The sequence below is a fragment of the Squalius cephalus genome (genome assembly GCF_949319135.1).
Source record: "Squalius cephalus genome assembly, chromosome: 6".
Taxonomy (NCBI): domain Eukaryota; kingdom Metazoa; phylum Chordata; class Actinopteri; order Cypriniformes; family Leuciscidae; genus Squalius; species Squalius cephalus.
This window is the reverse complement of record NC_137127.1, coordinates 5430244-5458140: the sequence shown is the minus strand read 5'-3', so window position 1 is coordinate 5458140 and position 27897 is coordinate 5430244. Positions and strand designations below refer to the sequence as shown.

General features: G+C 37.7%; 1 protein-coding gene across 1 annotated transcript; it reads right to left on the bottom strand.

Annotated features, from left to right (window-relative positions):
* Window positions 1–3264: 3264 nt before the first annotated feature.
* capn12 (calpain 12) lies at window positions 3265–27045 on the bottom strand. Its single transcript, XM_079873992.1, has 21 exons — window positions 26752–27045; window positions 25533–25602; window positions 23029–23147; window positions 19307–19440; window positions 18914–19085; window positions 18518–18601; window positions 17720–17805; window positions 17546–17623; window positions 16913–17088; window positions 15826–16085; window positions 14318–14329; window positions 13995–14203; window positions 13855–13891; window positions 13670–13744; window positions 13532–13577; window positions 12958–13019; window positions 11296–11364; window positions 10913–10991; window positions 10045–10161; window positions 6173–6225; window positions 3265–4057 (listed from the first exon to the last, which is right to left on the bottom strand). Exons 1-21 carry the CDS (start codon window positions 26935–26937, stop codon window positions 4031–4033), a joined length of 2151 nt encoding a protein of 716 aa, XP_079730118.1. The 5' UTR covers window positions 26938–27045; the 3' UTR covers window positions 3265–4030.
* Between the last annotated feature and the right edge of the window lie 852 nt (window positions 27046–27897).

The window sequence follows — 27897 nt, the reverse complement described above, 5'->3', positions numbered from 1 at the left end:
AATGCAGTTTGAGTGACGCATTAGTCAATGTGTGATGCACTCACACCCAAAGAGTTGACATTTTACCCATATTGTTGTTGTTCATAGCCCAAACGCTCACTTCATTTACTTTTGGTTTGACTGATACATATTCTCAGGGTGATGAAGCTCAGAGACAGCCCAAAATGGCACAATTGCGTCGCATTAAAATATTTCAGGTAAATATCTATAAATACATCCAGTGACATCAATTTCAGTAGTATTGTGTTCTCCAGCCAGGTCTAAAAATGCATCTTGGCAGTCAACTTGAAGAAGGCACCTTCCTTACGGAGCTTCCACTCTGGAAAACGCTCCCACACACGCTACAACTCTGGAGCTATTCCTGTCGCCACCCCCATACAACTGTACCGAATTACAAAGTGTCGGCAAGAAATAGAGACAAAACATGTCACTGCTGCGCACCAATGGGATCAATGGGGGAATGAAGCGAGGGGTGACGGAGAAAAGAATGATAACATGAGCACAGATGGAGGGAGGTGGAGAAAAGGTTGGAGGAATCAGTCACACAGACACATGTTAGGCAAGCTGCTGTGCCACTTTCCTCCTTACTAATTAGATTCAATCAAAGTAAATGTTCTGCCAGATACCCCGATGCTAATTCTTTGGTTATTTTAGTCCTTTCTCAGAAAACCCCCATACAGAATTTGATATTTACGGCCATCTGTCATCTTGGCCTGTACATATTCACGTAGGCAAACTTTTTAATAGGTATTTTTAAACAAGTCAGGTTCATCTGATTAGTACGCATATCTTATACACAGACATGGCTGTAGGAAAAGGTTTAAAACATCAGTCATTGCGTCAGAGACAGATTTCACATCTCAGTTAAAGGGAGAATATATCTTTGTTCTAAAAGAGTAATTATTAGGGGTTCAAGCATGAAATGCTGAAACCCTATTGTAATTGTAAGGATTTGTAAAACGCATCGTGCAGGCCAAACCGTAAGGCCTTGAGACTTGAAACCTGGCCAGATGGTAGGCCAAAATTTGGGGAAAACCTATCAGAGTATGACCCCGATTGGCCCATAGGTGGCGCTACAGCAACCAAAAGTACAAAATCGCTCATAACTCTTAGACCGCTTGACCTGTGAACCACTGTGATCCCTGGCTCGAGTCGGACAAAATGTGTATCTCCAATTTCGATTTAGGCAGGAAACATTTTCTGCTATGTCGAATATTGTCCAAAACCTACTTTTGCGAACTAGTCCCTGGTTTTTGGCCCGATCGGAACCAAACCAGTCTAGGACAATTTGAACTAAAAAAAGTTGAACTTTTGCATTTGGGTGGCTGTAACAGGGTAATTTAGAAAAGGGGCGTGGCAAAATACACTCAAAAGCCTATAAATCCTAAAGGAAAACTCACAACTTCACAAAAATTGGTGAGCATATGTGTCATAACATTCTAAACAAGCAAGCAAATTTTTATGGAGATCGGACAGTAGAAAAAAAGCTTTGAAAACCACATATTTCCTATGGTAAATTGCCTGTATTGGCTGTAAATGGACTTTTCCATCTATTATTTCAGTGGTTAAAAGCTTGCTAAATAAAACTTAATGTCTTAAATGCTTATGTGCTTAAAAGCCTTAAATGCTTGAACCCCGATAAATGCTGCTTGCAGCTTTAATTATTAATATTATTAAACTGCTGAATTTTTCAAATGGTCAACGAATGAATATTTCTTCAGAACGGTTAAATGTGAAATGCAATATGTGTACGGGAGCTACTGTGTCTGTGTGAATAACCTTGGTCTGCAGTGATTTTGGCAGACGTTCATTCTGTCCACAGGAAAACACTAACCCTTTAATGCTTCTATTTTAGTGCAAATCACTCTGATAAAACATTGTGACTGCTTTAAAATGGTATGTATTTGGTGGCATGGGCACGTCTTTTGCAGTTTTATAGTGTGGAATTCAGTAATATTATTCTTACATTGAGGATAAGTGACATTCATGGGTTAGATGTTTGATTAAGTCTTAGTTTTTCATTGGCGGACAGAGCATATAAATATATATTTATTATTTAAATGCAAGAATGTGTCCTATAGTAGATGCAGTAACTACACTATTTGGGCCACAAAAGCAACTTTCTTCATTAGCTACATTTTCATCCAAAGTTGCTAAATTAACTTATGCGCAAAATTGGGATATCACAAAAAACATTGGCGAATAGAGCACCATTTCCATGCAGTTTTTTTATGTGCATTTTTAGAATTTATGTGCATTGTGGGGTTCCCATCCAGTGTAATTTTATGTGATATCCCCAAAATGCACATATAAATAGGTGGATGGAAACATAGTATTTAAAATTAGGTGTCTGTATATGCCCAATATTTCATTATAGGGAATGTTTTATGCTGATTTTCACATCCGAGTTCAGGATTTGGGATTGTTAGCGTTCTTATGTCGCCATCCGCCAATCAACTCTAGAGTAATCAGTCACATGGCATTTGCAACTCAAGTGATTGGTCCAAAAAAACAAGTAGCCGAAATGAGCGTCCCATGAGCAAAGATGGCCGATTTCAAAACGCATTAGGTCAACAGTAACGGATGACTTTCTCCAGATATTATTAAAAAGTTATTACTCGCAGACAGACAGAGAGCAGGACGGGCAGAAAGGAATAACCGAGTCAAAAGTAGCTTTTAGAAAAGCCAATACACAAAGGGATTATGCCCTAAAAAGTACAAGATGTAACTGGCAAAGTATGGAAGAGGAAGTGATCAAGAGAGCAATGACAGACATGTGTGGACTGTTGCTGGGGGCAACCTCTGTTCGGTCACCTTACGACAGGGAGGAAGCATTGTGTGAGGTTTCTATTAATAGGAGCAGCGGGAGAGAGGACAAGAGCGTACGAGTGTGTGTGTGTGTGTGTGAGCATACGCGCATGTGTGAGCAAGCGAGCGAGCGCAAGGTACGCGAGGAGGAGGAAGCAGATTGTGAGAATGAGACAGTTACTAGAGAGAGAGCTGGAGGGAGGGATGCAGGGAGAGCGTAGCGGAGGAGGGAGCGATGGCGTGATGACGCTGTGCGTGGCGTCAGAGCGATAAGAATAGAGCCGGTGCGTGCAGGGCTGCTGAGACATCGCTTTTAATACCCACAGCTACTATCTCGCTCTCTGAACAATGTGTGTGTGAGAGAGTGTGTGTGTGTGTGTGTGTGTGTGTGTGTGTGTGGAGGTGTAGGTATACGCACAGAAACATTTTAATATAGAAATGCCCTGTGATGAAAGATTATGACTTGGTGCTTTTATATTTGGAAGCAAAAAAACATTCTTGACTTTTAATGACATTAAGCAGAGATACATAATGTTCGTAAGAGGGAAAAAGTACAAGAGGAAGTACGAGTCATGCTGTACGAATGAAAAAAAAATTCAATTAGGCTGCTTGTTACTAGGGATATATCAACATTTGCTGCCACTAAATCACAGGTTAAAGTGGTATAAATGTATAAATGTGTTACAATGCTTTTTAGATATAGATTGATTATTATTTTTATTTTTTTTACATTTTTTGTCATCATTTACCTTCATTACAAACCCGTATGTATTTCTTTCATCTGTAGAAGACATAAGTAGATATTTAGCAGAATGTCCAAGCTGCTCTTTTCCTTGCAATGAAAGTGAATGGCAAAAATAGCAACTTGGACATTCTGCTTGAATTACGTCTTTTGGTCCACAGAAGAAAAAGTGTCATATGGGTTTGGAACGACATGAGTGTGAGTTAATGATGACAGAATGTACATATTTCATGTAAAATATCTCTTTAAAATATCTTAAATGTGAATGTATATGCAAGGGGGATGAAATGTTGTGTATCCAGGCAGTGTTGACCAACTAATGGAGCAGTGAGTGGGTTGATGCAACTGCAGGGCAAAGGTCCACAGATCCCAAATGAGATAGAAGGGGGGAGATGTCGGAGACGTAGACCCAGGTGGATGACGTCAGAGTAGTCTTGGCCTAGCAGAACTGTCCCGCTGAGGTGTCGGGTCTGGACAGGCTCACACAGCCAACAGCTTGAGCAGCCACTGCACAGAGATCACAGAAACAATTCAGTAAATGTGCTGTGCACACTAATAAATATATGCTTATATTGTACATACATGCTACAGATACATATAACCTTAGGGATAGTTCACCTAAAAATGTCATTTCTGTCATGAAAACTCTCGAGGTGTTTGGCATGGTAATGGATATGACTATGTTGATATGTTTGGTCTTGGCGAAATAGATCAAGTACAGGACTTGCTACTGCTGTACAATATAGGGTACATAAATTACCAGTAGCAGATTTATACAGGTGGAGCTGGGGAAGGTGGAGGGTTTCAGAAAGTGCGCTGCAACTGCTATATTTCTATGCAAATACTGACCAAGAGTTTGAAGATTGAGCAGCGAGTTCATTGGCTACTGATACAGCAGGAACCAATCAGCTGTGCCCTATAGAGAATGATGTAACTGCAAGAAGATTGAGTTAAGGACCTATTAGCCTGCGACATCTAGAGTTACATGACAGAACTTTGAATTTATCCTGCTGGTGCCTTTTTGGTTTTGTTTTGGATTTTTTGCATTTTTCAAAAGATGAAACTTGGTAAAGGTTTTGGCACTTGCTATGTGAACACACACACACTGGAAAAAAAAAAGTCACACTTGAACTTCCCGTGGTAAAAAATTATGGCATTGGAAATGATTGGGAAATAATTTCATCTAGTTTAAACGTTTGGTACTCCGCCCAAACAAAATCTTACTGAAAGCTTTTTTTTTTTTTGAGAAATTAACCCAAAATTCACTCAAAAAAAAGTATTTTTTGATGTTGTTCACTTTGTTTAAACCATTCATTTTGATTTAACACCATTGTATCAGGTTTCATGTTCAAACACTATTGCACCATGTGAAACTGACTTGAAACGGTTACTCTTTGGCTTAACTCGATGTTTTCATTTTGAAAGAACATGTTTCAAATCAAGTAACTCAGAAATTAATTTAATCTAGAATCTTACGTCTATGCCTGACCACAAAATATTTAAAAGTAATTTGAACTTGCTCCATGGTTTCTAATTTCTTTTAAAAATAATTTTCTCTGAGAAATTACGTTTGTATGGCTATAGGGCTCATTTTGTTATGCCGCTTTCTTTCATAACTAAACTAAAAGCTAATCAAATAAAAACATAAACAATAGTTAATACATAAATCTATATCAAGTGTACATTAAGCCTTAAATACTTTTACTCATGGCAAATAACTTGATTCAATCACGTGGAACCACTGTCTATGACTGAATCATGTTCAACCAAAGAGCCATTTTTTTGAGTGTTGGAACACAACTTTGATTTGATTATCTCGCAGTTTTAGAGTAAAACATGGTTTGGAAAATACATATTTCATATAAAAATTTAAAATAGTATTTTTGTGTGTCTTCTTTAAAGTGTCGTCTTTAAAAAGAGACCAAACTTAAGTGTGCTCCAAAGCATTCAAGATTTATGACGAGTTAAATTGGAAATTTCATTTTCAGGTCTATGCTCAAAAAGTGAATAAATGGATTATAACTACTGCGTAAATATAATTTAGTACCATGAAATCCCCACAAAACATACAAAATATTAAATAAAAAACATTATCGAATTAAAATATAGCTCATTTATTTAATTAAAAAAAACGTTCATTCTTGAGCGCCACGTGAAAAGTAGGTTTTTTTCTCACATTTTGATCTAAACCCGTATTACTTACTTTCTTCTGTGGAATATAAAAATATTTAGAAAAATGTTAGTAACCAAAACAAAACCTAAGAGACATTTCTCAAAATTGTCTTTTATGTCCCACATAAGAAAGAAATACAGAATGACATGAGGGATTACATTTTGGGTGAACTATCCTTTTAAACCAACTCTAGGACTGAAAAAATCAAAACAGGATTTATTTATTTTAGTATTAATATAATATTAATAATATACATAAAAAATCACACAGCTTGCCTTGTTTACTGTACTTTTATTGACTATAAATATCTGTAAGACACATTTATATCAAATTGATCTTGACTATGCTGTGTGTGATTGATATTATTATTTAGTGTTAATCATTTTAACATCAGTCAGAGGGGATTCGAAGATGGTTTTGACAAACAAGGCAGTTGGAGAAGATCTTACAGCGTTGATGCCCTTGTCCTTCACCTCTGGGTTGGTCTCCGACTCGTAAAGATCTGAGAAGAAACAATCAGCAAGCTGAATCCTCCCAATTAACATGCTTACAGACAATGCGCACACACTCGCATCACCGATAATGACGTCACGGGCATCATCTCGACAGCTTTGAAGCCTGCCAATGAACATCATGATGAGATGCAGTGCTACATGATTATATTTACCTTCACACTGGATGCAGATAGCGATAACCATATGGAAATGGTCATACCGTAAATTCAATCTAAACAAAATGACTACATATAATCAGTGCCTACTTTAAAAGGTACACATTTCTAATAAGTAGCTTAGGAAAAAGTGCCGTTTATGCATAAAAAGCGGGTTTTGTACTCAACCCTTTATGAAAGTGACGTATCTGATTGAATTTTCATTTTGTTTGTGTACAGGTATGTGTGTGTTTGAATGAGCAGCATTCCTGTGCTTAAAGGATTCATAAGCAGATCCATCAGATGAAGGTATCTCAATACAGGAGCAAACGGGGTCTAAAACAACACTTCTTCTAGTGTTGATTGATGGTCAGCTGGTCTGGTTATCCTAAATTAGATTTATTTGCTTTAAAGGGGTGATGAACTGAGAAATAAAATTTTCCTTGAGCTTTTGACATATAAGAGGTCATCATACTATAAGAATATCCTGTAAGTTTCAGAACTGAAAACTTCCTTGTTAGTCCAATAAGAGCTTTTATTGACACCAGGCACAGCGAACAACAGGTTTTTCAAAGTATGTCGTCATATCTATGACGTCAAAGGGTATCAAACACCGCCTCCGATCAACGCCTACTTCAACACTGCCTGTTTAGCCCCCGCCCACCGATTCGCGCATTAAATGAAACTCATTATAATATGCAAATCTGTTATCCACTCATAGCAGTGGGCGTTTACTTCCAAGTCTTCAATGCGGCACGCCCATAAAAACCGAACGTTTCAGGAGCTAAGCTTAAAACCAGGATAGAAAATAGCCTATTACATATTCATTTTTATGTTTTTTAATGTAAAAACCAAGCGAACGTCAGAAGTTATATAACAATATAAAAAAAATTTTAAAGCCAGTTCATGACCCCTTTAAATTATTGTTTGTATATGCCAACTGTCTGTGTGAGCTTGCTGCAAACTACTTTCCCTATGGGGATAAATAAACACTACTACTACTAAGTAGTCCAAAACGCATTCTACCGGATTGCTTTCATAGAGTAAATGCTCATGTGGTCGAACAGCCGCAAAAGACGTCTACTCTCCGTCTACTGACCTAATGCGTAAAACTTTATGGGACTTTATGTCGGCTAGAGACTCAAGTTTGGTTTGAAGAAGAAAAATGTACCAAGCACAATGTTCTCTCACCATTCCTGATTTCTAACACACTCACAGCGTTCGGCTGGTCTTGGAAACTAAAGCTGATGCTCTCCGTGTGTTTTTGTCGTCTCCGCTCGTGTTCATATGTAAATTGAGTGAGCTTATTTTTGTCCATTAGATTGAAAGATCTGAAAAAGTCCGTACATTTATCCGCCCATAGACCCTTCACTCGAAGAAATCAGGACAGAAGTGGACAGAAAGTGGACAAAAGAGATTGAAACAACGGGAATGTGTCTCCCTCGTCAACTTGTGATCCAATCGACCAAAACGCATCTTAACACCTGCTGTAAACAGGACCTCGGTAAACAGGATGTGACACGATCATTGGATTCGGATGTGCCTTCCTACGCTGCCATAGATTCACACTGTCCACAAGAAACTTTGACCCCTTCATCTGAATGTCACCAAAGGACTCTTTAGACCAGGAAATGTTTTTCCAGTCTTCTACTGACAAGTTTTGGTGAGTTTGTGTCCTGACAGGAGCAGAACATGATCTTCTGCTGCTGAACATCCACTGCCACATTTGACATGCTATGTGTGTTCAGAAAGGCTCTGCTGTAACGTCTGGTTATTTCAGTTACTGTCACCTTCCTGTCCGCTTGATCCAGTCTGGTCATTCCCCTCTGACCTCTCTGAATAAATAGGCATTTTTGTCCACAGCACTGGATGTTTTTGTGTTTCTTTACACCATTCTCTGCAGATTCTAGAGACCGCCGTGAACAAAAGATCAGCAGGATTTGAAAAACTAAAACCATTGCGTCTCGCACAAGCAATCATTTTTACAGTCAAAGTCACTTAGATTATATTCCTTTTTATATTCTGTTTTTTTAGTTTGAACAACAACTGATTGTCATTCAAATGTGTGAATGCCTTTATGCACTGATACGCTGCTGCATGATTGGCTGTTTGGAAAATTTGCATTAACAAGCAGGTGTATCTCATAAAGTGTGTTCACATGTACTGTATTATAAATAGACACACCCTACTGTTCAAAAGTTTGGGGCTGGTACAATTTTTTTTTTATTGTTTTTGAGGTCTCTTATGCTCACCAAGGATGCAAATATTTGATCAAATGAGTGCAGTAAAAACAGTAATATTGAGAAATATTATTACAATATTATTACTGTGATGCGAAGCTTAATTTTCAGCATCATTCAGAAATCATTCTAATATGATGATTTGAAACATTTCTTATTATTATCGATGTTGAAAACAATCGTGCTGCTTAAAGGTGCAGTGTGTAAGAATGACAACTAGTGGTCGAAATAGGTATTGCAGTCAAATTCAAAATATTGGAGATCGTTGTTTCTCCGGCTCAGACTGGACGGCGCTCACACGGGTTGCCAGTTTGAGCACACGCATCAGGAACAAGTGCAATGGACAATTAAAATGGGCAAATTGGCAACGTGCAATATCACAGACCAAAACAATAAAACACATTCCAGCCTGGAAACGCACATTTCTTGGTAAAATAACTGGCTGTAGAAGTGTTTTTCAGAGAAACAAGTACGTGAAGTTAGCATGTTTCCCCAATATATGCAAACATATTATGGTATTTTTGTGCTTTAGTAGAGTGAAAAAGTTACATACAGCACCTTTAATATTTTAATATTATCTTAATACTTTGATGAACAGAAAGTTCATTTATTTGAAATGGAAATCTTTTGAAAGATTCTAAATGTTTTTACCGTCACATTTGATCAGTTTATTGCGTCCTTGCTGAGTAAAAGCTTTCTTTCAAAAAAATCAAACTTATCCAAAACATTTGAACAGTATTGTATGCAACCTTCAAATTACATCGAGTCACTTTCTGAATTTTAGGCATTTTAATTTAAAAATCATACCAGTTCTGATCCTAAATAATTTAAAAGGTTATAAAATTTAGTCAGAATGCGTTTTGTTTACTGTTGATAAAGAATGGAAATAAAGGTTGCCAGAAAACACTACTTGCATGACGAAAATACACTGTAAGAAAAAAATCTATAGAAAAATGGAAACCAGACGTTTCCTTTAACCCTAAAAAAAAAAGTAATGCGTAATTCAAAATACGAGTAAAACACCAGTGAAAAATGTATATTCACACATATATATACACTTCCCATCATTCTCTGTGAAGAATTATATAAAACATATCATCAATGAAACACCTAATGTACATCCTTTACTTTTCATTATGATGTATTAGAAATCCTCTGCCAGGAAGTGTAAAAATTAATTAATTGCTCAAAAAAATAAATGTTTTATCCATTTTTTATCCTAACCAAAATTGGTTTGGCGGGACTTGATTTTGTCCATTTCATAAAAAACATAAGAATTATCAATTTTGATTTTATGGTGACTTTAAGTAGTAGACACTTTCCAGGAGCACAAATAAGACACATTTTAAGTTCCCAGTAAATATGGGCGGTTATTTATTTTATTTTTGACTATAGATGACAGTGTGGTCTCTCTGGTCATGGAAGGACTTACCGAAGAGCACCTGCAGTCTGGCAACACAAGACACAAAGCTACAGAAGGGCAGGTACTGTTCACCTGCGCCAAACCTCTCCCACAACATCTGCTCCACAACACTGTCACACTCCACACCTGAGGGTAAGAACGGACACAGAAGAGGGGGAGGGAACGTGAGAGAAAGTACATTTCTCTTTGTATATAACACAGGGTGTGGTCTTTGCTTATGGTAACGTTCACACTGTCAGTTTTTGGGATTGACAACCACATTTACTCACAGGTGTGTCTCGAAATGTCCCGTTCACACTGCAACTAACAGTAGCGTCTCGAATACTGTCTGTATGAACGTGCAACGGGAGACAAGTTCATATTCTCTAACCAGTAACCACCGAGACAAGTAATATCAAAGATGGCCACGTCCATAAAACTGAAAAGTCTTATCACTTTTGATACGACAAGAGTCTGAGACTCGAGCCACGAGTTCACCCGTCAATCTTCCAGTGTTTATATCTGGTGGAGATCGGAGCATTTGAGTCATGAGTAGAACAGAAATCTGAGAGAAGCAGCTGCGGTTAATCTAAAAGCCTTGTATCTTCTCCATCACACTCAGCAAAACCACACATGAAAACCCACAACACTCATTAGACACGTGTTTGTGCAGCAGAGCGGCTCTCTCGCACTGTAGGACGTCACAGAAAACTAGTCGTCCAGTCCGGTTCTGTTCACTAAGCGCAGGTTTTCTGAGAATGTCTGAAAATTTACGGGTGTGAGTTTGGTTAATGCGGTTGTCACTCCCATAAATAACTGAACTGTGTGTGAACGTAACCATATTAAGGACTCAAATACAGGACTGGCAACTGCATTCTGCTGTTGTGTATGTGCTCACCTGCAGCATTCAGAGCCAAACTGAGTTCAAACGGACTCATAGTTCCTGACGAATCCTCATCAAACTGAAAAAAGATAGACTGTGGAAGAAGGAAAAAAAATGTCAGAAAGTCATTTCCCCATGTTTTCTCGGCACTTGAAAGGAAGCCTGTGATCGGGATTTAGCTTCAATATGACACTGGCACAGAGCTCTAAAGCAATTGAGTTCGTCAACAGGACAAACAACAACAACAACAACAACATTTCAAGGTCTTTTTGTCTGTGCAAGACGAGCTCCATGTAACCAAACACAACCTGATAATTGCCACCGCTCAGTGTCCTCAGTGTTCTCTAACACTGTGCCAAAGCTGAGAGTGACCTTTTCACGCATGAGAACTGAGATACCTGCAGATTGCGTAGGGAGGTGAGCAGCTTCTCTGCTTGAGCTCTGTTCAGACGGCCTCTGCCTCCGGTCTACACACCGCCGTTAAGAATATACACAAATAATGGGAGAAAAACTAAAAAGTTAATAATATATACTTATACACTAGCGTTCAAAAGTTTGGGGTCAGTAAGATTTTTGAATGTTTTTAATAGAAGTATCTTCTGCTCACCAAGGCTGCATTTATTTGATAAAAACAATAAAAAAACAGTAATATTGTGAAATATTATGACAATTTAAAATGACTGTTTTCTATTTTAATATATTTTAAACTGTAATTTATTCCTGTGAATTTTCAGCATCATTACTCCAGTCTTCAGAGTCACATGATCCTTCAGAAATCATTCTAATATGATGATTTGATGCTCAAGAAACATTCATTATTATTACCAATGTTGAAAACAGTTGTGTACAAATTTTTTTGATGAATAGAAAGTTCAAAAGAACAGCATTTATTTAAAATAGAATATTTTCTAACATTATAAATGTCTGTAACTTTTGATCAGTTTAACTCATCCTTGATGAATAAAAGTATTGATTTATTTAATTTATTTCCCACAAAAATAAAATGAAAATTCTTACTGACCCCAAACTTTAGAACGGTAGTGTATATATACACGTGAGCACAGGTGAGACCTGAACAGCACGTTACTATCTGTGTTTAACATGTTACTAAACTCATTTAAGTCTTGCCAATTTAAACATTCAAGCACAAGAAGACAAGAAAGTGCACAAATATTGAGTTCTCTTTTAAGTCTTGTGCTTCAACTTCACACAAAAATGATGTCAACATGCCGGTCTTGGCAAGTATCCTAGCAAACATAGTAGGTTATGTCTTAAGTGAATGTAAACAGTCGATAACCAACGCATGTGTATCTAATATTTAATAATGATTCAACTTTATTTAATTTACACAGTGGAGATTATATGCAATTTTGTTTTACATTTGATTACTTTATTCAATTTCTGTACCTGAAAAGCACTTTTTATTTTATTTGTATCTAATTTGCGCTGTTGCTTGTAGTTTGATTATGTATTATTTTCTTTATTTTTATTTGACAGTTGTCCTTTTTACCCTGAACATAGCACACACTGAACTGTACCAAAACCGTGACACTAAAACCGTGATAAAAACCATATATACACACACACACACACACACACACACACAGAACAGTTCAAAAGTTCAGGTTCAGAGTCATTTAATAAAAATGTAAGATAACTTTTTTTAATATATATATTTTAAATGTAACTTATTCCTGTCTTCAGTGTCACATGATCCTTCAGAAATTATTCTAAAATGCTGATTTTCTGCTCAAAAAACTTTTCTTATTAACATTGTTGAAAAAGCTGTGCCACAAATATTTTTGAACCATTTTGATTTTTGACCATGATACATTTTTTTTAAACAAATATTCTGAAAGAACAGCATTTATTTGAAATAGAAATCTTTTGTAACATTATAAAAGTCTTTCATGTCACTATTGATTAGTTTAATGCATCCTTGCTGAATAAAAGCATTATTTTTTTAATTAAAAAAATCTTATTGACCATAACCTTTTAAACAGTAATGAATATTAAACATAATTTTGCATCAACATTGCATCAAGATGAAAGAAGGATACATCTTCTCCAAAGATGAGCTGTCTGCAGGTCTCCAGAGGAAGTTCATAGTCTTTTTCCAGCACTAAAACATAATTAAAACACATAAACAGGAATATGATTGTATATAGCACTTGTTTTTAAGAGGTCTTAGAGAGACTATTCTGACACTTCTTGTGAACCAGAAGCAAACATATGTGTTTACTAATATCATCACAGGAATACTGTTTTTGCAGATGTATTTTTGTCACAACTGATTTATTCTGAAACTGAATGTGTCTGATAATAGGGGGTTTATCACATGTCAACCTATCCCATGCCAAATAAAAGAGCTAGTAACAGATATGGATGTTAGTGTCATTTGAGTGTACAACATATTTGTATACAGTAACAGTGCTAATCATTTATTTAAGGATAAAACATTTTTACAGGCTAAAAAGTTGCTGTTGTACCTTTTTCTTATAGTGGGTGAATATATAGTGCAGCTTGAGTTTATTCTAGGTGGCACTAAAAGACACTTCCACCTTGTGGCCATTAATGGTACAGCAACCATGTTTGCTTGACTGACAGCTTGTGCTAAAATGTGTAAATCCTGACCTGAATTCATCAGATTCATAAATTGCACAGCATTCACTCTGTCATCCTGGAAAGTGAAAAACAACAAGACAACAGTTGTTTTTACTAATAAACACTTGAATCCCACAAATTGTGACTGGATGGGATTGAGATGCTTACAGATCCAGCCTTTTCATCAAACCACTTCTGCACCCGATACTGGTCCTCAGGTAAAGCTGGCTTTGACATGACCATCTATGGACAGACAAATACACACAAAATGCAGACAGTCACACACATAATAATATCATATTTACGCTCAGACGGTTGTTCTTCTTTCTCTTTTCAGTCAGTACATGTCTTACCACAGAGTAGTTGTTGGTGCAGGGGAAATCCTGGAATCTGTAAAGCAGATTTGAAACTTTCATACAGTTAACCACTGGACAGACATAATCACAACAGAGAGCTGACAGAAACATAAGATGTGTGTTGTTGTTGTTCGTACGCCTGTATGTTGCCGGTTTTGGTGTAAATGCGGAGGAAGAACTCCCCCTGCTGGTTGGGCCTGAAAGTGGAGGCTAGGATGGCGTAATTTCCAGGCTCCAGGTGAACCTTCCTCCACACGCTCCTGATGCTCCGGTACTTTCCAGAGCGAGCAACAGCACGGTTGTTGGAGAAGAACTGCTGGTCCAGAGATCCTGGTTTTTCCTGCAGCTAAACGTAGAAAAGATGTGAAAGAGCGTGTAGGTGTTTATATCTCATTAGTGTCATGTATTAAGAAATGTTTTAGATGAGTGTTTTGTATTCATTATTCATTCAGCCGCTCACCTCAGAGGGGACCTGAAAGAGAGAATGAAGAGGTAAGACGAGGGTTAAATATAAAAGGGCCAGCTGAATTCGCAACTAGAGCAGGGGCCTTTAACTCTTTCCCCGCCAGCGCTCAAAAACAAAAAAGTTTCCAGCCAAAGCCGGCATTTTTTATCATTTTGGCCCTCAGAATATTTAGCTGTATGAATATGTGAACAAACAATATGTCTAAAGAAAGAACAGAGCCTCTGCTTTAAAAAAAAAACTAGCTTCACGCATTCTTTTATCAACTTAAATGTAGGTAAGTTTTAACATTTTAAAACAAAATGCTGAGAAAATCTACGGATTCAGCACTCAAAGCTTCACAGACCCATTCCTCGTACTGAGTCGACATTTCATTCAGTAACAATAGGCGGTTTTAATTTATATGCTGTTTAATGTTTGATGATCGCATTATTTCACATGTGCGTTAGCAATGCTTATATTGCTTGTTTCTGCTACTTCTTCTCCTGTGTTTTTGATCCAGAAACTGTATTTTTTTAGTAGATGTATAACAGCGCCCCCTAGCGTATAACAGTGAAAACATGGATTGCGGGGAATTTCTGTCAATGGCGGGGAAAGAGTTAAAGGAGAACTCCGGTCAATTTTAACATTGAGGTAATTTTTTTGTACATTTGGAGTGCTGTCAATACAGAGAACAACGACAAAAATCGGTGTTGCCTACACCGTGTTATCCTCTTGTTAAATTTGCACCCTGTTGACTTCAATGGGGCAAGTTTTAAACCTGCTTTTAGCCTCTTAACATCCTTGATGTGTCATTACAAGTGCACAGGTCATGTGAGTGATTCCTTCTGAGTGAACGCGGGTCAATCTGACTGCAGTAGATGTGCAAGATATGAATAAAAATGATGTTATTTCAGCCAGCGCTCATACCTGTATTTACATCCTGTTTTCGGTCGAAGTCCATAGTAATCGATTGTCGAGTTCACGCGCATGATCATAGGTACTAAACCAATGCGCGTGAACTCGACAATCGATTACTATAGACTTTGACCGAAAACAGGATGTAAATACAGGTATGAGCGCTGGCTGAAATAACATCATTTTTATTCATATCTTGCACATCTACTGCAGTCAGATTCACCGTGTTCACTCTGAAGGAATCACTCACATGACCTGTGCACTTGTAATGACACATCAAGGATATTAAGAGGCTAAAAGCAGGTTTAAAACTTGCCCCATTGAAGTCAACAGGGTGCAAATTTTAAAAATAGAATAACTCGGTGTAGGCAACACCGATTTTTGTCGTTGTTCTCTGTATTGACAGCACTCCAAATGTACAAAAAAATGAGCTCAATGTTAAAATTGACCGGAGTTCTCCTTTAAAAGGGGGTGCTCTCAAACTAATTAAAAAACATTAACCAAAAACAAATATTTTGTTAACTTCAACCAAAGCTAACTCTTTTGTAACAGGCTCCCTACTCCATCTCTAAAGGTTAAATAAACCCTCAAAGTTATAATTGTCTTACCTTGTAGATGTGAAATGCGATGTAGAGGAAGTTTATTTTATCTTTCTGTCTGCGGTATTTCTGCAGAAGCTCCACCAGAATCGTGCACTTCTTCTTCTTCTCTCCCGGTTTCCCAGGCTTGCTCACAGGACGCACTAAACTGACGTCTTCATCCTCTTCTCCATCCCCTTCCTCCCCTTCCTCATCCTCTCCATAGTCATTGTCATCCACATCTTTCTCAGACAGAATCATCTGGAACTGAGGGTTTTTCCAGAAAGATCCTGCAGGGATGAAAGGTAAAGGAGGAATACAGGGAGAAGCAGGTTAAGGGAAGCAGAGGAAGAAATTACAGTACAAAATATTCTTAGAGCAAAAATAACCAAACATTTACTTTATTATTGTCTGAGTGTATATTATATTATATTATATTATATTATATTATATTATATTATATTATATTATATTATATTATATTATACTCTGACATTCTCATCTTTTTTGACTCCAAGGACCCTCAATAAAATATTGTAGAGCTTGGCATAACTTGAATATATGCTCATTATAAAAATGCCCATGGATTTTAGCAAGATTTTATTCATTTACATTACTTTTCCAGGTCTAGAAATAACACTATTTCTATAAAATTAGACTGTGCACTCTTAAAACAAGCTTCAATGGGCTTCTATAAAGAAATAAGTGTTCTTGACTCAATTTTAAAGAACCCTTAATGCCAAAAAGGTTCTATATAATGACAAATCTCTTAAATGATTGCATTATACTTTTATGTTTTATAAGTTATTTCAGTTATTTTCTAGTGATAAAGTATGTTTACAAGCCGTTTATTTTAGAAAATGTAATTAAAATAGGAAGGTTCTATATATGAAGCTCCTGACTGAACCTATATAGAACCTTTTCTTGTGGGAAGACTGTGGAAAGCCTCGTTCCCCAAAAAAAAAAAAAAAAATCTTGATTTAAATTAGTTTATTTTGTTTAATGTTTTGTCTAAATCATTTTAAGTCACCTTGAGACCCCCTTGGAAGTTCGCTGAGGCCCCCTAGTGGGATGAGAGCCGCTGATATGGACTTATTCATAATAAACATGCACTTACTGGGGTATTTTCGGCAGCCCCCAGCAGAGCACATTGGGACCCAGGTGCCTTGATGTGAGCTCAGTGTCCAGGACGGGGTGGCCGTGTCGTCACTCGCCTCCCCCGACATGGAGTCCGGATTCACACTGCACATTTCCACTGTATTAAACAGACGGCAAAAGTCCTCTACTCCAATCCTGAAAAACACGAGTGCTTATGAAGTCCAGACACAGGCAGATTTTAACTAGATGGCCTGTTAATTATTATTATTATTAGTAGTCTTAGTAGTGTTATACACTGTAATTCTTGGCATTTAATTGATTTAGGTTTGGCAATGCTCCACAATAATAAGAGATAGAGCGAGAGATGTGTGTGTGTGTGTGTGTGTGTGTGTGTGTGTGTGTGTGTGTGTGTGTTATACAATCAATAGCGCTGTCTACACCGGAAGCACAGGTTGCGTCTTCAGTTAATGATCAGCCTGTTTCTATTTTTGACGTTCTGCAGAGCTACTAAAGCCACTTTATTTTCCCCATTTGTCTGAAATACAATGTTTTTATTTTACAAATATATGTTTGTGTGCATGTCCCAAGATTACATTCTACAGGAGCCCCTGTTTGACTATTTGAACAGTGGGAAAGTGTCTTGTACACCTACCAGAATTCTCCATCTTCAGCTTTGGCCAACTCAAGTCTGGCCTTCTGAGCATTGTCTATAAAGTCCCAGTCTTTACACCTGCACACACACACACACACAAACACAAGTGCCCAGTCTTTGGCAGCTCTGAGATGCAGTGCTGGTAACAACATGATCTGCTTTAGTCTTTCTCACTTGTCACTCCAGGGTCCACAGTACTCAACAAACCCCCAGGGGTTACGCAGCCTCAGCAGGAAGACCTCTTCAGACGCCTTCTGGACCTACACACACACACACATGTTTCCATGTTATATGGGGACTTTCCATAGTCATGACTAACCATACCCCTAAACACAACCCTCACAGAAAACGTTCTGCATTTTTACATTTTCAAAAAACATTATTCTGTATGATTTATAAGCTGTTTTTCTCATTGGGGACCAAAAAATGCCCCCACAAGGTCAAAGATTTCTGGTATATTACTATATTTCGGGGAACATTTTGTCCCCACATCATAGGGTTTACCAGGCCAGACACACACGCATTGCGTTTTCATGTTTTATGGTGACTTTCCATAGACTTTCCATGATTTTTATACTAAACTTCCTGCATTTTTACATTTTCAAAAAACATCACTCCACAATTTATAAGCTTACAAAAAATGTCCCCACAAGGTCAAGGACTTTGGAAATTGCCATCTCTGCACTCACACACGCACACACACACACAAAACAGAGCATGTGAAAACCTATTTGGTATTTATTAGGCTCTTAATCTACTAACAAACAGAGATATTTACCAAAAGCTATTAAAAAAATCACAAATTGTATAAATCATCCAAAAACTGTGATGAAACATCCAGATCATTTTCACCCCAAATTCAAAAGAAACACATTCAAAAGAAAATAGTCACAATTCTTAAATATGTTTCTTTGTGAAATTCCTACAATGTTCATGTTTGTGAAATCGTGTGTATTTGCCTCATTCTCATACCTTATCTGTATCAGTGATGGCGTAAGCATGACCTTTGATGAGACCCTCTGACGTCACAATGCCAATGTCCTTCACACTGGTCGCCTGCACACAAAACACAGTATGTGTGTACAGTATTGTACACACCCTGCTGAAAAATCCAGCATAAAATTGCATGTTGGTCCAGGCTGGTTAGATCTGCATATAGTGTAGTACAGTGAATAGTGTAGTAACCGGATAGTCCTGGTGGACCAGCACAGTCATACTGTTCTCAAGCAAAACTGATTCACATGCTGGTCCTATAGCATGCAAAACATACTTTATGCTAGTGACCAGCAATGCTGGATTTTTCAGCAGGGAAATCATGGATAGGATTAGGATTATGGCCATATACTGTGGCGATGTGAATATGTGTACTTGTATGAAGCAGCTGATCAGACTGTCCCTGGCCAGGGCAGCAGTGATGGCTCTCCAGAGCATGCGTGGGGGTCGAGAAGACACCGGGAGGGAGTAGGCAATACCCCCCGTGAAATCCTCCATTCCCTCCGAGATAATCCCCCCTTTCAGACTGCCATAAGAACCCATCAGCCTTTAAGAACAGACAGACAGAGAAAGACACACACACACATTAATAATTGGCTTCTATTGGTTGGATTGATTCCACATTAATTACTCTACGTATTTGATGATTTTTCATCTAAAAATATCAGTCCTTAAATAACGCAAAGGAACAATGGCCTTCACGTGAGCAGTGTCACTATTGAATAGTCACGGGCCCACACAGTCGAGGACACATATGCTGGAACTGACTTGGCATAAGCTTTCTCCACCAGGGCGCTCCAGAACTCGTTGGTGGTGCGAGAGTAGCTGAAAAGCAGACGGCCCTCTCTCACAGGCAGCCTGTCATCCACTACCACCTCCACCCACTCACCATACTGCCAGAACTACACCACACACAGAGACAGAGAGAGAGAGAGAGAGAGAGAGAGAGCAGGGTGACATTTGCTCTGTACAAGCACATTCGGGTGCTGATGCACCTGAAAAAGTGGGATGCTTTTCTGCTTTATGGGTCTCCAAAGTATCTTTTCAGTTTGAGCCAGAATATTTCCTCTGTTTTAAATGAGTCATATTAGGAGAATCGAACATTTACTTGAAAACGGAAAATGGGGGGTTGGTAAGATTTTTATGTTTTTTATATAAAAAACAGTCTTATGATTGCAAAGGCTGCATTTATTAGAACCAAAAAAAACCCATTAAAATTGTGAAATATTATTACAATTTAAAGGTACACTATCTCGCATGCATTAAACTGCATGCATTTTGTGGAAGAACATTGTTTCGGTTGTGCTTCAGCTCAAAAGTTGTGCTGGGTAATATTTTTGTGGAAACCATGATATATATATATATATATATATATTTTTTTTTTTTTTCCAGGATTCTTTGATGAATAGAAAGTTTAAAAGAACAGCATTTATTTGAAAGATAAATCTTGTGTCATTTATTTAATGTCACTTTTGGTTGATTTAATGCATCTATGCCGAATCAAAAAAGCCTTAATTTCATTCTTTCTTTAAAAAAAAAGAAAATACTGACCCAAACGTTTTAATGATAGTGTACTTTAACTTACATAAGAGTCATAAAGGCACAGCAACAAAAACATACTATTTAGGGTGGAAAATATCAATATGTTTTGGTGTAAAACACTTTATCCATATTAATAATGAAAGTAATGAAACTGTATGAATGACCATTTAAACGTGAAGCTGAAAGACTTTATGTGATGTTAGAACATGTCAGCCTGCAGGTAGCACTGCACTGTGTGTGTGTGTGTGTGTGTGTGTGTGTGTGTGTGTGTGTGTGTGTGTGTGTGTGTGTGTGTGTGTGTGTGTGTGTGTGTGTGTGTGTGTGTCCAAATGTCTGTGTCCATGTCCTTGGGCCATACAGTAACAAGCCTAGACATTTCAGGAATCGTCCACCAATCAACAGTCCTCTAACTCCTTGTTTTCCCATTTATCTCCTGTCACTCTCTTTCTTTCCTCACCTCTCTAACTCTCTGGATCAGGTCAAGTCATGTTGCACATACCTGTTTAGCCTCCGAATGTAATACTACGGCAGGTGGAATGTAAGTATATAATGAGAATGGCATAACAATTACATAACGCTGAGCAACCTTCCATAAGAGCTCTTCAGTGCTAATATGTTTTGATTGTTTAATTAACTGTGATGTTATCTCACAAGTTTAACCTCAGCTCATAACCACGCACACGACAGCACACAAGCCACGACAGCTGTAGTGGCTTGTTTTACTGCGAGGCTTCAAGGTGAACTCTCTGAAACAAATAACATTGCAGTAATAATTACAGACAACTCGCAGTAGTTCATCCATCACTTTGTGCTTCAGAACAAAAAACCCTGAGGAGCAGGTGAGAAAAATGTTCTTAATCACATATACCGTGTCTCATTGTATAACATAAACCTGTTATTGAAATATGCACATGAAAAAGTGATTGTTTTGTATGGGTTTTGTTTTATTTTTGCAATTGTGTACATGGTGTTTGAAGTGAAATTTGTCGGTGAACTTATCAAAGTCTAAAAATATATATGAAGAGTTCAGATGCAAAAGCCTCTAAGTGCCATCTGAAATTTTCTTCTAGAATGATCATTTTTATCAAGCTCGTATATTTAAGTTCAGTAATTTCACTTAAATGACAAATAATAGGTAATCTTCATTGCCATTTAAGTGAAATTATTGACTTTAAATATACGAGCTTGATAAAAATGATCATTCTAGAAGAAAATTTCAGATGGCACTTAGAGGCTTTTGCATATGAACTCTTCATATCATTTCAATTGTGATACAATTATGCATTAGTAAATGTTTTTGTTTTTCTAATTTACTATATAATTATGCACCTATTATTTTCCTCCATCTCATTTATCTTTTTCTAGAGAACAGCTTAAAGGAGCTATATATGAACATGTGTGAACAGCTTAACGAAACTTTAAAAACGAGACCTTCCCAGCTTGTCTATGAAAGCCTGTAGTCTGATTTTTATGTGAAGGATTTGGATCGTTTTTGCCGGGAAAATCTGAAACTTTATAAATTAAAATATCTTGCTTCCGGCAACGGTCGACGCGCGTTCACGGCAGATGGATGCCGGCGTATGACGTAGGACGTAGCGTTTGATGGATTTAGCTGTACTTCGTTCTACGTCACGACGCTTCCTACGCTACATCCTACGTCATACACCGGCATCCATCTCCGTGAACGCGCGTCGACCGTTGCCGGAAGCAAGATATTTTCATTTATAAAGTTTTAAATATGTATATTTTTACGACAAAACCGCACGGATTACCCTCAGAAGGCCTTCGTTTATCCCCCTGGAGCCGGATGGATTACTTTTGTGAAGGATGCATGCACATTTTGGGACTTGAAGGAGTGGACCCCATAGCTTCACATTATAACCACTGAAAGATCTAAGACATTTTCTAAAATAACTGAAAATGTGTTCGTCTGAAAAATGATTGACATATGCATCTCGAACGGCTTGAGGGTGAGTAAATCATGGGTTAAAGGAATAGTTCACTTTAAAATGAAAATTCTGTCATCATATACTCACCCTCATGTTGTTTCAAACCTGTATGAATTTCTTTCTTCTGCTGAACAGAAAGGAAGATATTTAGAAGAATGTCAGTAACCACACAGTTTCTGGGTCCCATTGACTTCCATAGTATATTTTTTTCCTACTTCTAAATATCTTCCTTTCTGTTCAGCAGAAGAAAGAAATTCATACAGGTTTGAAACAACATGAGGGTGAGTATATGATGACAGAATTTTCATTTTAAAGTGAACTATTCCTTTAAATATCATTTTTGGCCGAACTATCCCTTTAATACATGAAAAGTTGGCAACTTTATGCTCATTGTAATCATTCCAAACTTTGGATTTTATTGACCAATCAGATCATTAGTAGACTAAGCAAATAGGTTTAAGGCTGATTTTAAAGGGGCCTGTGACAAATATACAAACAGAAACACAATGTTCTTTCTCTGTGAATGAAAAACAGACAACTGAATTATGATAATTTGTGCCAATGCGGTGCATGTTTAAAGGGGGAGGGACATGCAGATGTACATGTCATCGGGACAAAGGGAAGATGACAGGAGCTGTTTCTGGAATGAACCTCAGCTGTTAGTGATGGTAAGGTCAAAGAAGACTGATTTTAATTACCATTCCCGAGGACGTACGTAGTACGTACCAAATAGACGAGGATATAAATTCTAGCCTGATTCGACCCTCTCTCAAAATGGACATTATAAAAAATGGACCGCTTTATGTAAAATTCATGGGTTCTTTCATGCTTTCCCTATCAATCACTCATTACAGTCACTGATCTAATTTTATATAAGATTAAATAGTAACTGTGGAAGAAAAGCATGACATATTTAACCATTTCAAAAGAATAATCTCATAAATTTGTGAGCGTCTCATTACTGTCATTTTTTTATTGTCGGTTTCTTGCTCTCCTTACCCTGAAACGGAAGATGCCAGCGTAGGATTCACTCAGGCTTTGTCCACAGGGAACCACTTTGACGAACAGAGTCGGGTGCATGGTGAGACAGGACAGGGCCGCCAGCAGCCAGCAGTTACCTGAAGTAAGACACCAAGACAGCACGGTTACACAATCCTCTCAACATTTATGACCACAGCCTCAAACACAAAGTGGAAGGTCAAGCTTTGAAGAAGCAGGAGGCATGCTGTGTGTCACACGCACTGAGACATTCCTCTGTAACAGGTAACAGATGTCCGTTTGCTCCGTGTGGGGGAAACAACACTTCACAAAAAACAATACTTAACACACCAACTCCCATAGGAACAACCCCAAACAGAGCTCTACAACTGAGTACGTCCAATTAATCTACCGACCGCAAGAAAACGGCCTGGATATGTTGATGTGGAAAGTCACTTGAAAACAAATAATTAAAATTTCTGCTTGAAGTGCCAAGAATAAGGCATTATTTGGGTAGATTTCCATTCAAATGAGATTATTTACATGCGTTTGTTATTCTAGTTGTGCGTTGCGATGTTCATATATTATTTAGAGAGGCCATCCAAATCCTGAGTGGCAAACGCACACTTCATGATTTAAGATCAGATCCGACTGCTTTGATACAACATGCCCACAGTTGGGCACAAGAACACTCGGAAATGTTGAGTTTCGCAATAAATGGTAGCCAGATGTTGCTGAGACACTGATAATTATTGATAAGTATCTTTTAAATGGTACTGTATCCTGGGGAATACCAAAAGAGAAGCAGATTTTTACTGGTATATTATGTGTGAACGGGACCTTTGTGAAAACATGAAATGTCATCGCTACATCCAAAACCGACTATGTCCCTACTATATAGCATGTGAAAAACAGTACGCCAAAACAGTATTATGTCCGAATACATAGTATTCGAAAAATAGTAGGCGAAGACTCCCCGGATGACCTACAACTTCCGCCGAGCATTCGATGGACACTTTACTGTCCCATGAGGCCACAGGAGGGGTTTTGTGAATGGAAGTGATGCTGGTAGGTCACATGACGGTAACAACATGGTGGATGTAGTACGTCTGAATTTCATTCATTCTACCCATATTCATACTATACATAACACGCTTTTTTAACGATCGCCACTGAGACCACGATTTCTGACGCAGCAAATGTTAAAGAGGACATTTTTAAAAGTTGAACTTAAAACTTGAGCGTCACATTTGTAGAATGGCGTGTCACGCGTGAGACATTGCAAAGGACACGAGCGCAACTTATTTCTGAGAAAAATGCTGAATAATTCAACATTAAATTATGCATAATTACATGCAACTAACCCTAAACCAAACCCTCATCCTAACCCTAACCCTATAGTTAGCACATGTAGTTAATTATGCTATTATTACTCAGTACTAATTAAACTGTAACATGGACACCTTATAAAGGGTAACACTTTATTGTACAGTGTCCTTGTTACACGTTACATGTACTTACTATAGTAATAACAGTAAATTATGCATAATTACATGCAACTAACCCTAAAACCAAACCCTAATAGTAAATACATGTAGTTAATTAATATTACTCAGTACTTCAATGTATAATTACACTGTAACAAGTACACATTAAAATAAAGCGTAATCAAATAAAGTGTAACTGAAAAATTCAATGATTTTGTTGTTACATTCATCAAAATGCATGTTAAGTGAAACACTGAATTCATTCAGCAAAAACTATTACACATATATATTATTAATAATAAGACATTTTATTTACTTATTCATGTAAATTATGATTTCACTGTATACTTTGTTGAGTTTAAAAGGCACACATTTTTGGTTTGGTGTTGATAAAGAGGTACTTGACCCTTTCTGATGGATCTTTGGGGGTACATAAGACAAAGAAAGGTTGGGAAACACTGAATAAAGCTAAATGTTGAACATTGTACGTCAACAAAAACACTTTCCATCAGCACCAAATCGACGCCATATGTGCAGAGGAAGAGAGAGGCAAAACAATAAAACAATCCCCGCTGTGCACTATAATTGTTATTCTTTAGGTGGGTGGAAACGGGGGACGGGTGAGGGAGGGGGGTACAGATGATGCCAACCCAACCCCTCGCTCCCTCTGCTTTCATCCCTCCCTGTCTCTAGTACATTTGTGGTGTTTTTGATGTGCGTTGCCTGCGGCGGCTCGTGTTGCGTCTCTCAGCGGGGACTCAGAGATCCGCGCAGTGTCTCGCGGCTACAAGGGCTAGAATAGGGACAGTACATTAAGCATGATGAGGAAGATCTGAGTGGAAGGAGATGGGGGAGGGCATCTGCATGATAAGGAGAGGAAGAGTGGGAGCGTTGCCAAAGACGGATATTTCTCTGATAGCCCTCAAGCCTTGAGGGTGCTTTCGGGTGATTTGGTTTTTGAGAGGTGCAGTAAGGCGTTATCCCATTATCCTGGCATGAAGTATGAACAAGCGTGCGCTAACACGAGCATGCACTCACCCAGCTGGCCCTGGCAGATATCGGTGGTGCCCATGGTGCCCTCAACAAAGACAGCATTACTGGTGATTTCCTGAAGAGGGGGAGAGGAGATGGGTGTGAGCCAAAAACAATTTGCAAGTACATGCGATGGGTTGATCAGAACATCTGAAAGCATATGCATGCGTAGGAGAACTTTTCAGGTTTAGGGTCTGGCTGACTGTCTTAAAGGGATAGTTCACACCAAAATGAAAATTCTGTCATCATTTATTCACCCTCATGTCATTCCAGACCTGTATGACTTACTTTCTTCTGCTGAACAAAAAAGAAGATATTCTGAAAAATGTTTGTAACTAAACTGTTTCGTTTCCCATTGGCTTCCATTGTATGGGAACTGAAATGCTTTGGTTATCAACATTCTTCTAAATATCTTCTTTTGTGTTCCACACAGGTTTGGAATGACATGAGGGTGATTAAATTGTCCCCCCAAATCTTCTCATTGCACTCGAGTATTTTTTAAAGGAATTTAAAAAAACATACTATAAATGCCCCATGGTTTGGCCTTTTTGCTTTAATATATATATATATATATATATATATATATATATATATATATATATATATATATATATATACATATATAAAAGCTTTTTTTCCCCATCCATTTCACTTTTCTGTTGATTCTACTGAATGCGTTATCATATATTCTTTAACCATAAATACATTCAAAAAGTGGTTGAAAATAATGCAGGTTGTATTTGTGATTATACCTTAAATATTTAAGGCAGAGTAACAGAGGAACTGAATTTTCCCCTGAGGTGCAACATCACCTTTAATGACCCCATAAAGTTCTGTGGGCTTTACTAGCTTGTTATCAATGACAATTCCTCCTGTTTTCTGCATCACTCTCTGATGTGTCTTTTATTTAAATAGTAATTTATTGTAAAATATGGTCAATAATTACTCTTATACACTGTAAAAAAAAAAAAAAAAAAAAAAAAGATCAATAAGTTATGACAAAATATGTTTTAACATTGCTTAATGTAATTTAATTTGAAATGACTTAAACATCCAATTGCACAAGTTGATTGCAGTCCATTTAAGGCAGCAACTTTTTCTTACAGTGGATGCTGTTACCAATTAAATCAATCTGCTGTAAATTAAAGGCATAGAAACATTCTTTCTGATAAATCAAGCCCATCTGATGATAAAAAAAAGAAGAAGAATATTCATGATAAGTTACCTTTGGGCGCAGCCACTTTACTGCTTTTTTAGGATCAGGATCCGCAGGAATCCCGAGGGAGCTTTGGTTCGCTGCAAACACCGTGTCTGAGAAGAGAAGGGCAGCTTTCAGACACTTCTGCAGCAGGGAGTCATAGTCTTGATCCTTGAACTTCACCGGATTATCAATGGAGCCTAACTCAGACATCTCTTCAGAATCAGATCGCGTCAGTCCTGTCACTCACAGCCTGTGCTCAACTTTCTGAATCTGGGCTTTAGCTCAGAAAAGTTTGGAGCTGCACATCCCACCCAATCCCAATCCCAATCCCAATCCCCACCCTCCCGAGTTTACTGGCCTGGGAGGCGTAGAAACCTGAGACGTAGAATAATAACCTATATGATAATGTCAGACTATCTTGTCTTCCTGGGCTGCTAATCGATCTAAATTAGTCGTGCTAAAGTTTACATAATTCAATTGTCTGTTGCTAGCAAATGAAATACGTTTCGATATCAACATAGCAAGCCATTGAGGGATATTTTCGGACAAAAATAAAAAATAAAAGATAGGTGTCGACGAATATATATTCTTTCATTTATACAACGGGGAGTTTTATTCAAACAAACCAACAAATTAACATCTGTTATATGTGTGACTGTGAAATAACACATTCACCACTAGATGGCACTGCGATGACACTACCTCAGTTATTCCTTCCTACAGTATCCAGAATAAACACGACAAACCCAAATTCTTCCCAGCTATGTTTTAATAGCCTTATAAAACGACCTCCGTACCTTTTCTATTTAAAAAAGCACAACTGCAGAGTCATTCATTATTGCATAAGACCCAATTAGAAAGGAAGTGTTAAAGGAAGTGTTTATTTTTAAAGGAAGTGATATCTAATAATAAATGTGTATTCATTTATTTTTACCCTTTTGTTTCATTTGATGTTTAAATAGTTTTACAATCTACAATTTTTGTGTCTATCATGACGTTTTATGATAGGCCTACTTCCCTATAACGAGTTTTGACCAGACAGTGGCACGTCTGAAACCGAAGGCAAATGCCTGTCACTCAAGCGAGCCTTAGAGATAACTAAGAAAATATTTGATGATTACAATGCTTATTTCTAGATAGAAGTGAAGTCATAAATTTAATAAAATGAAA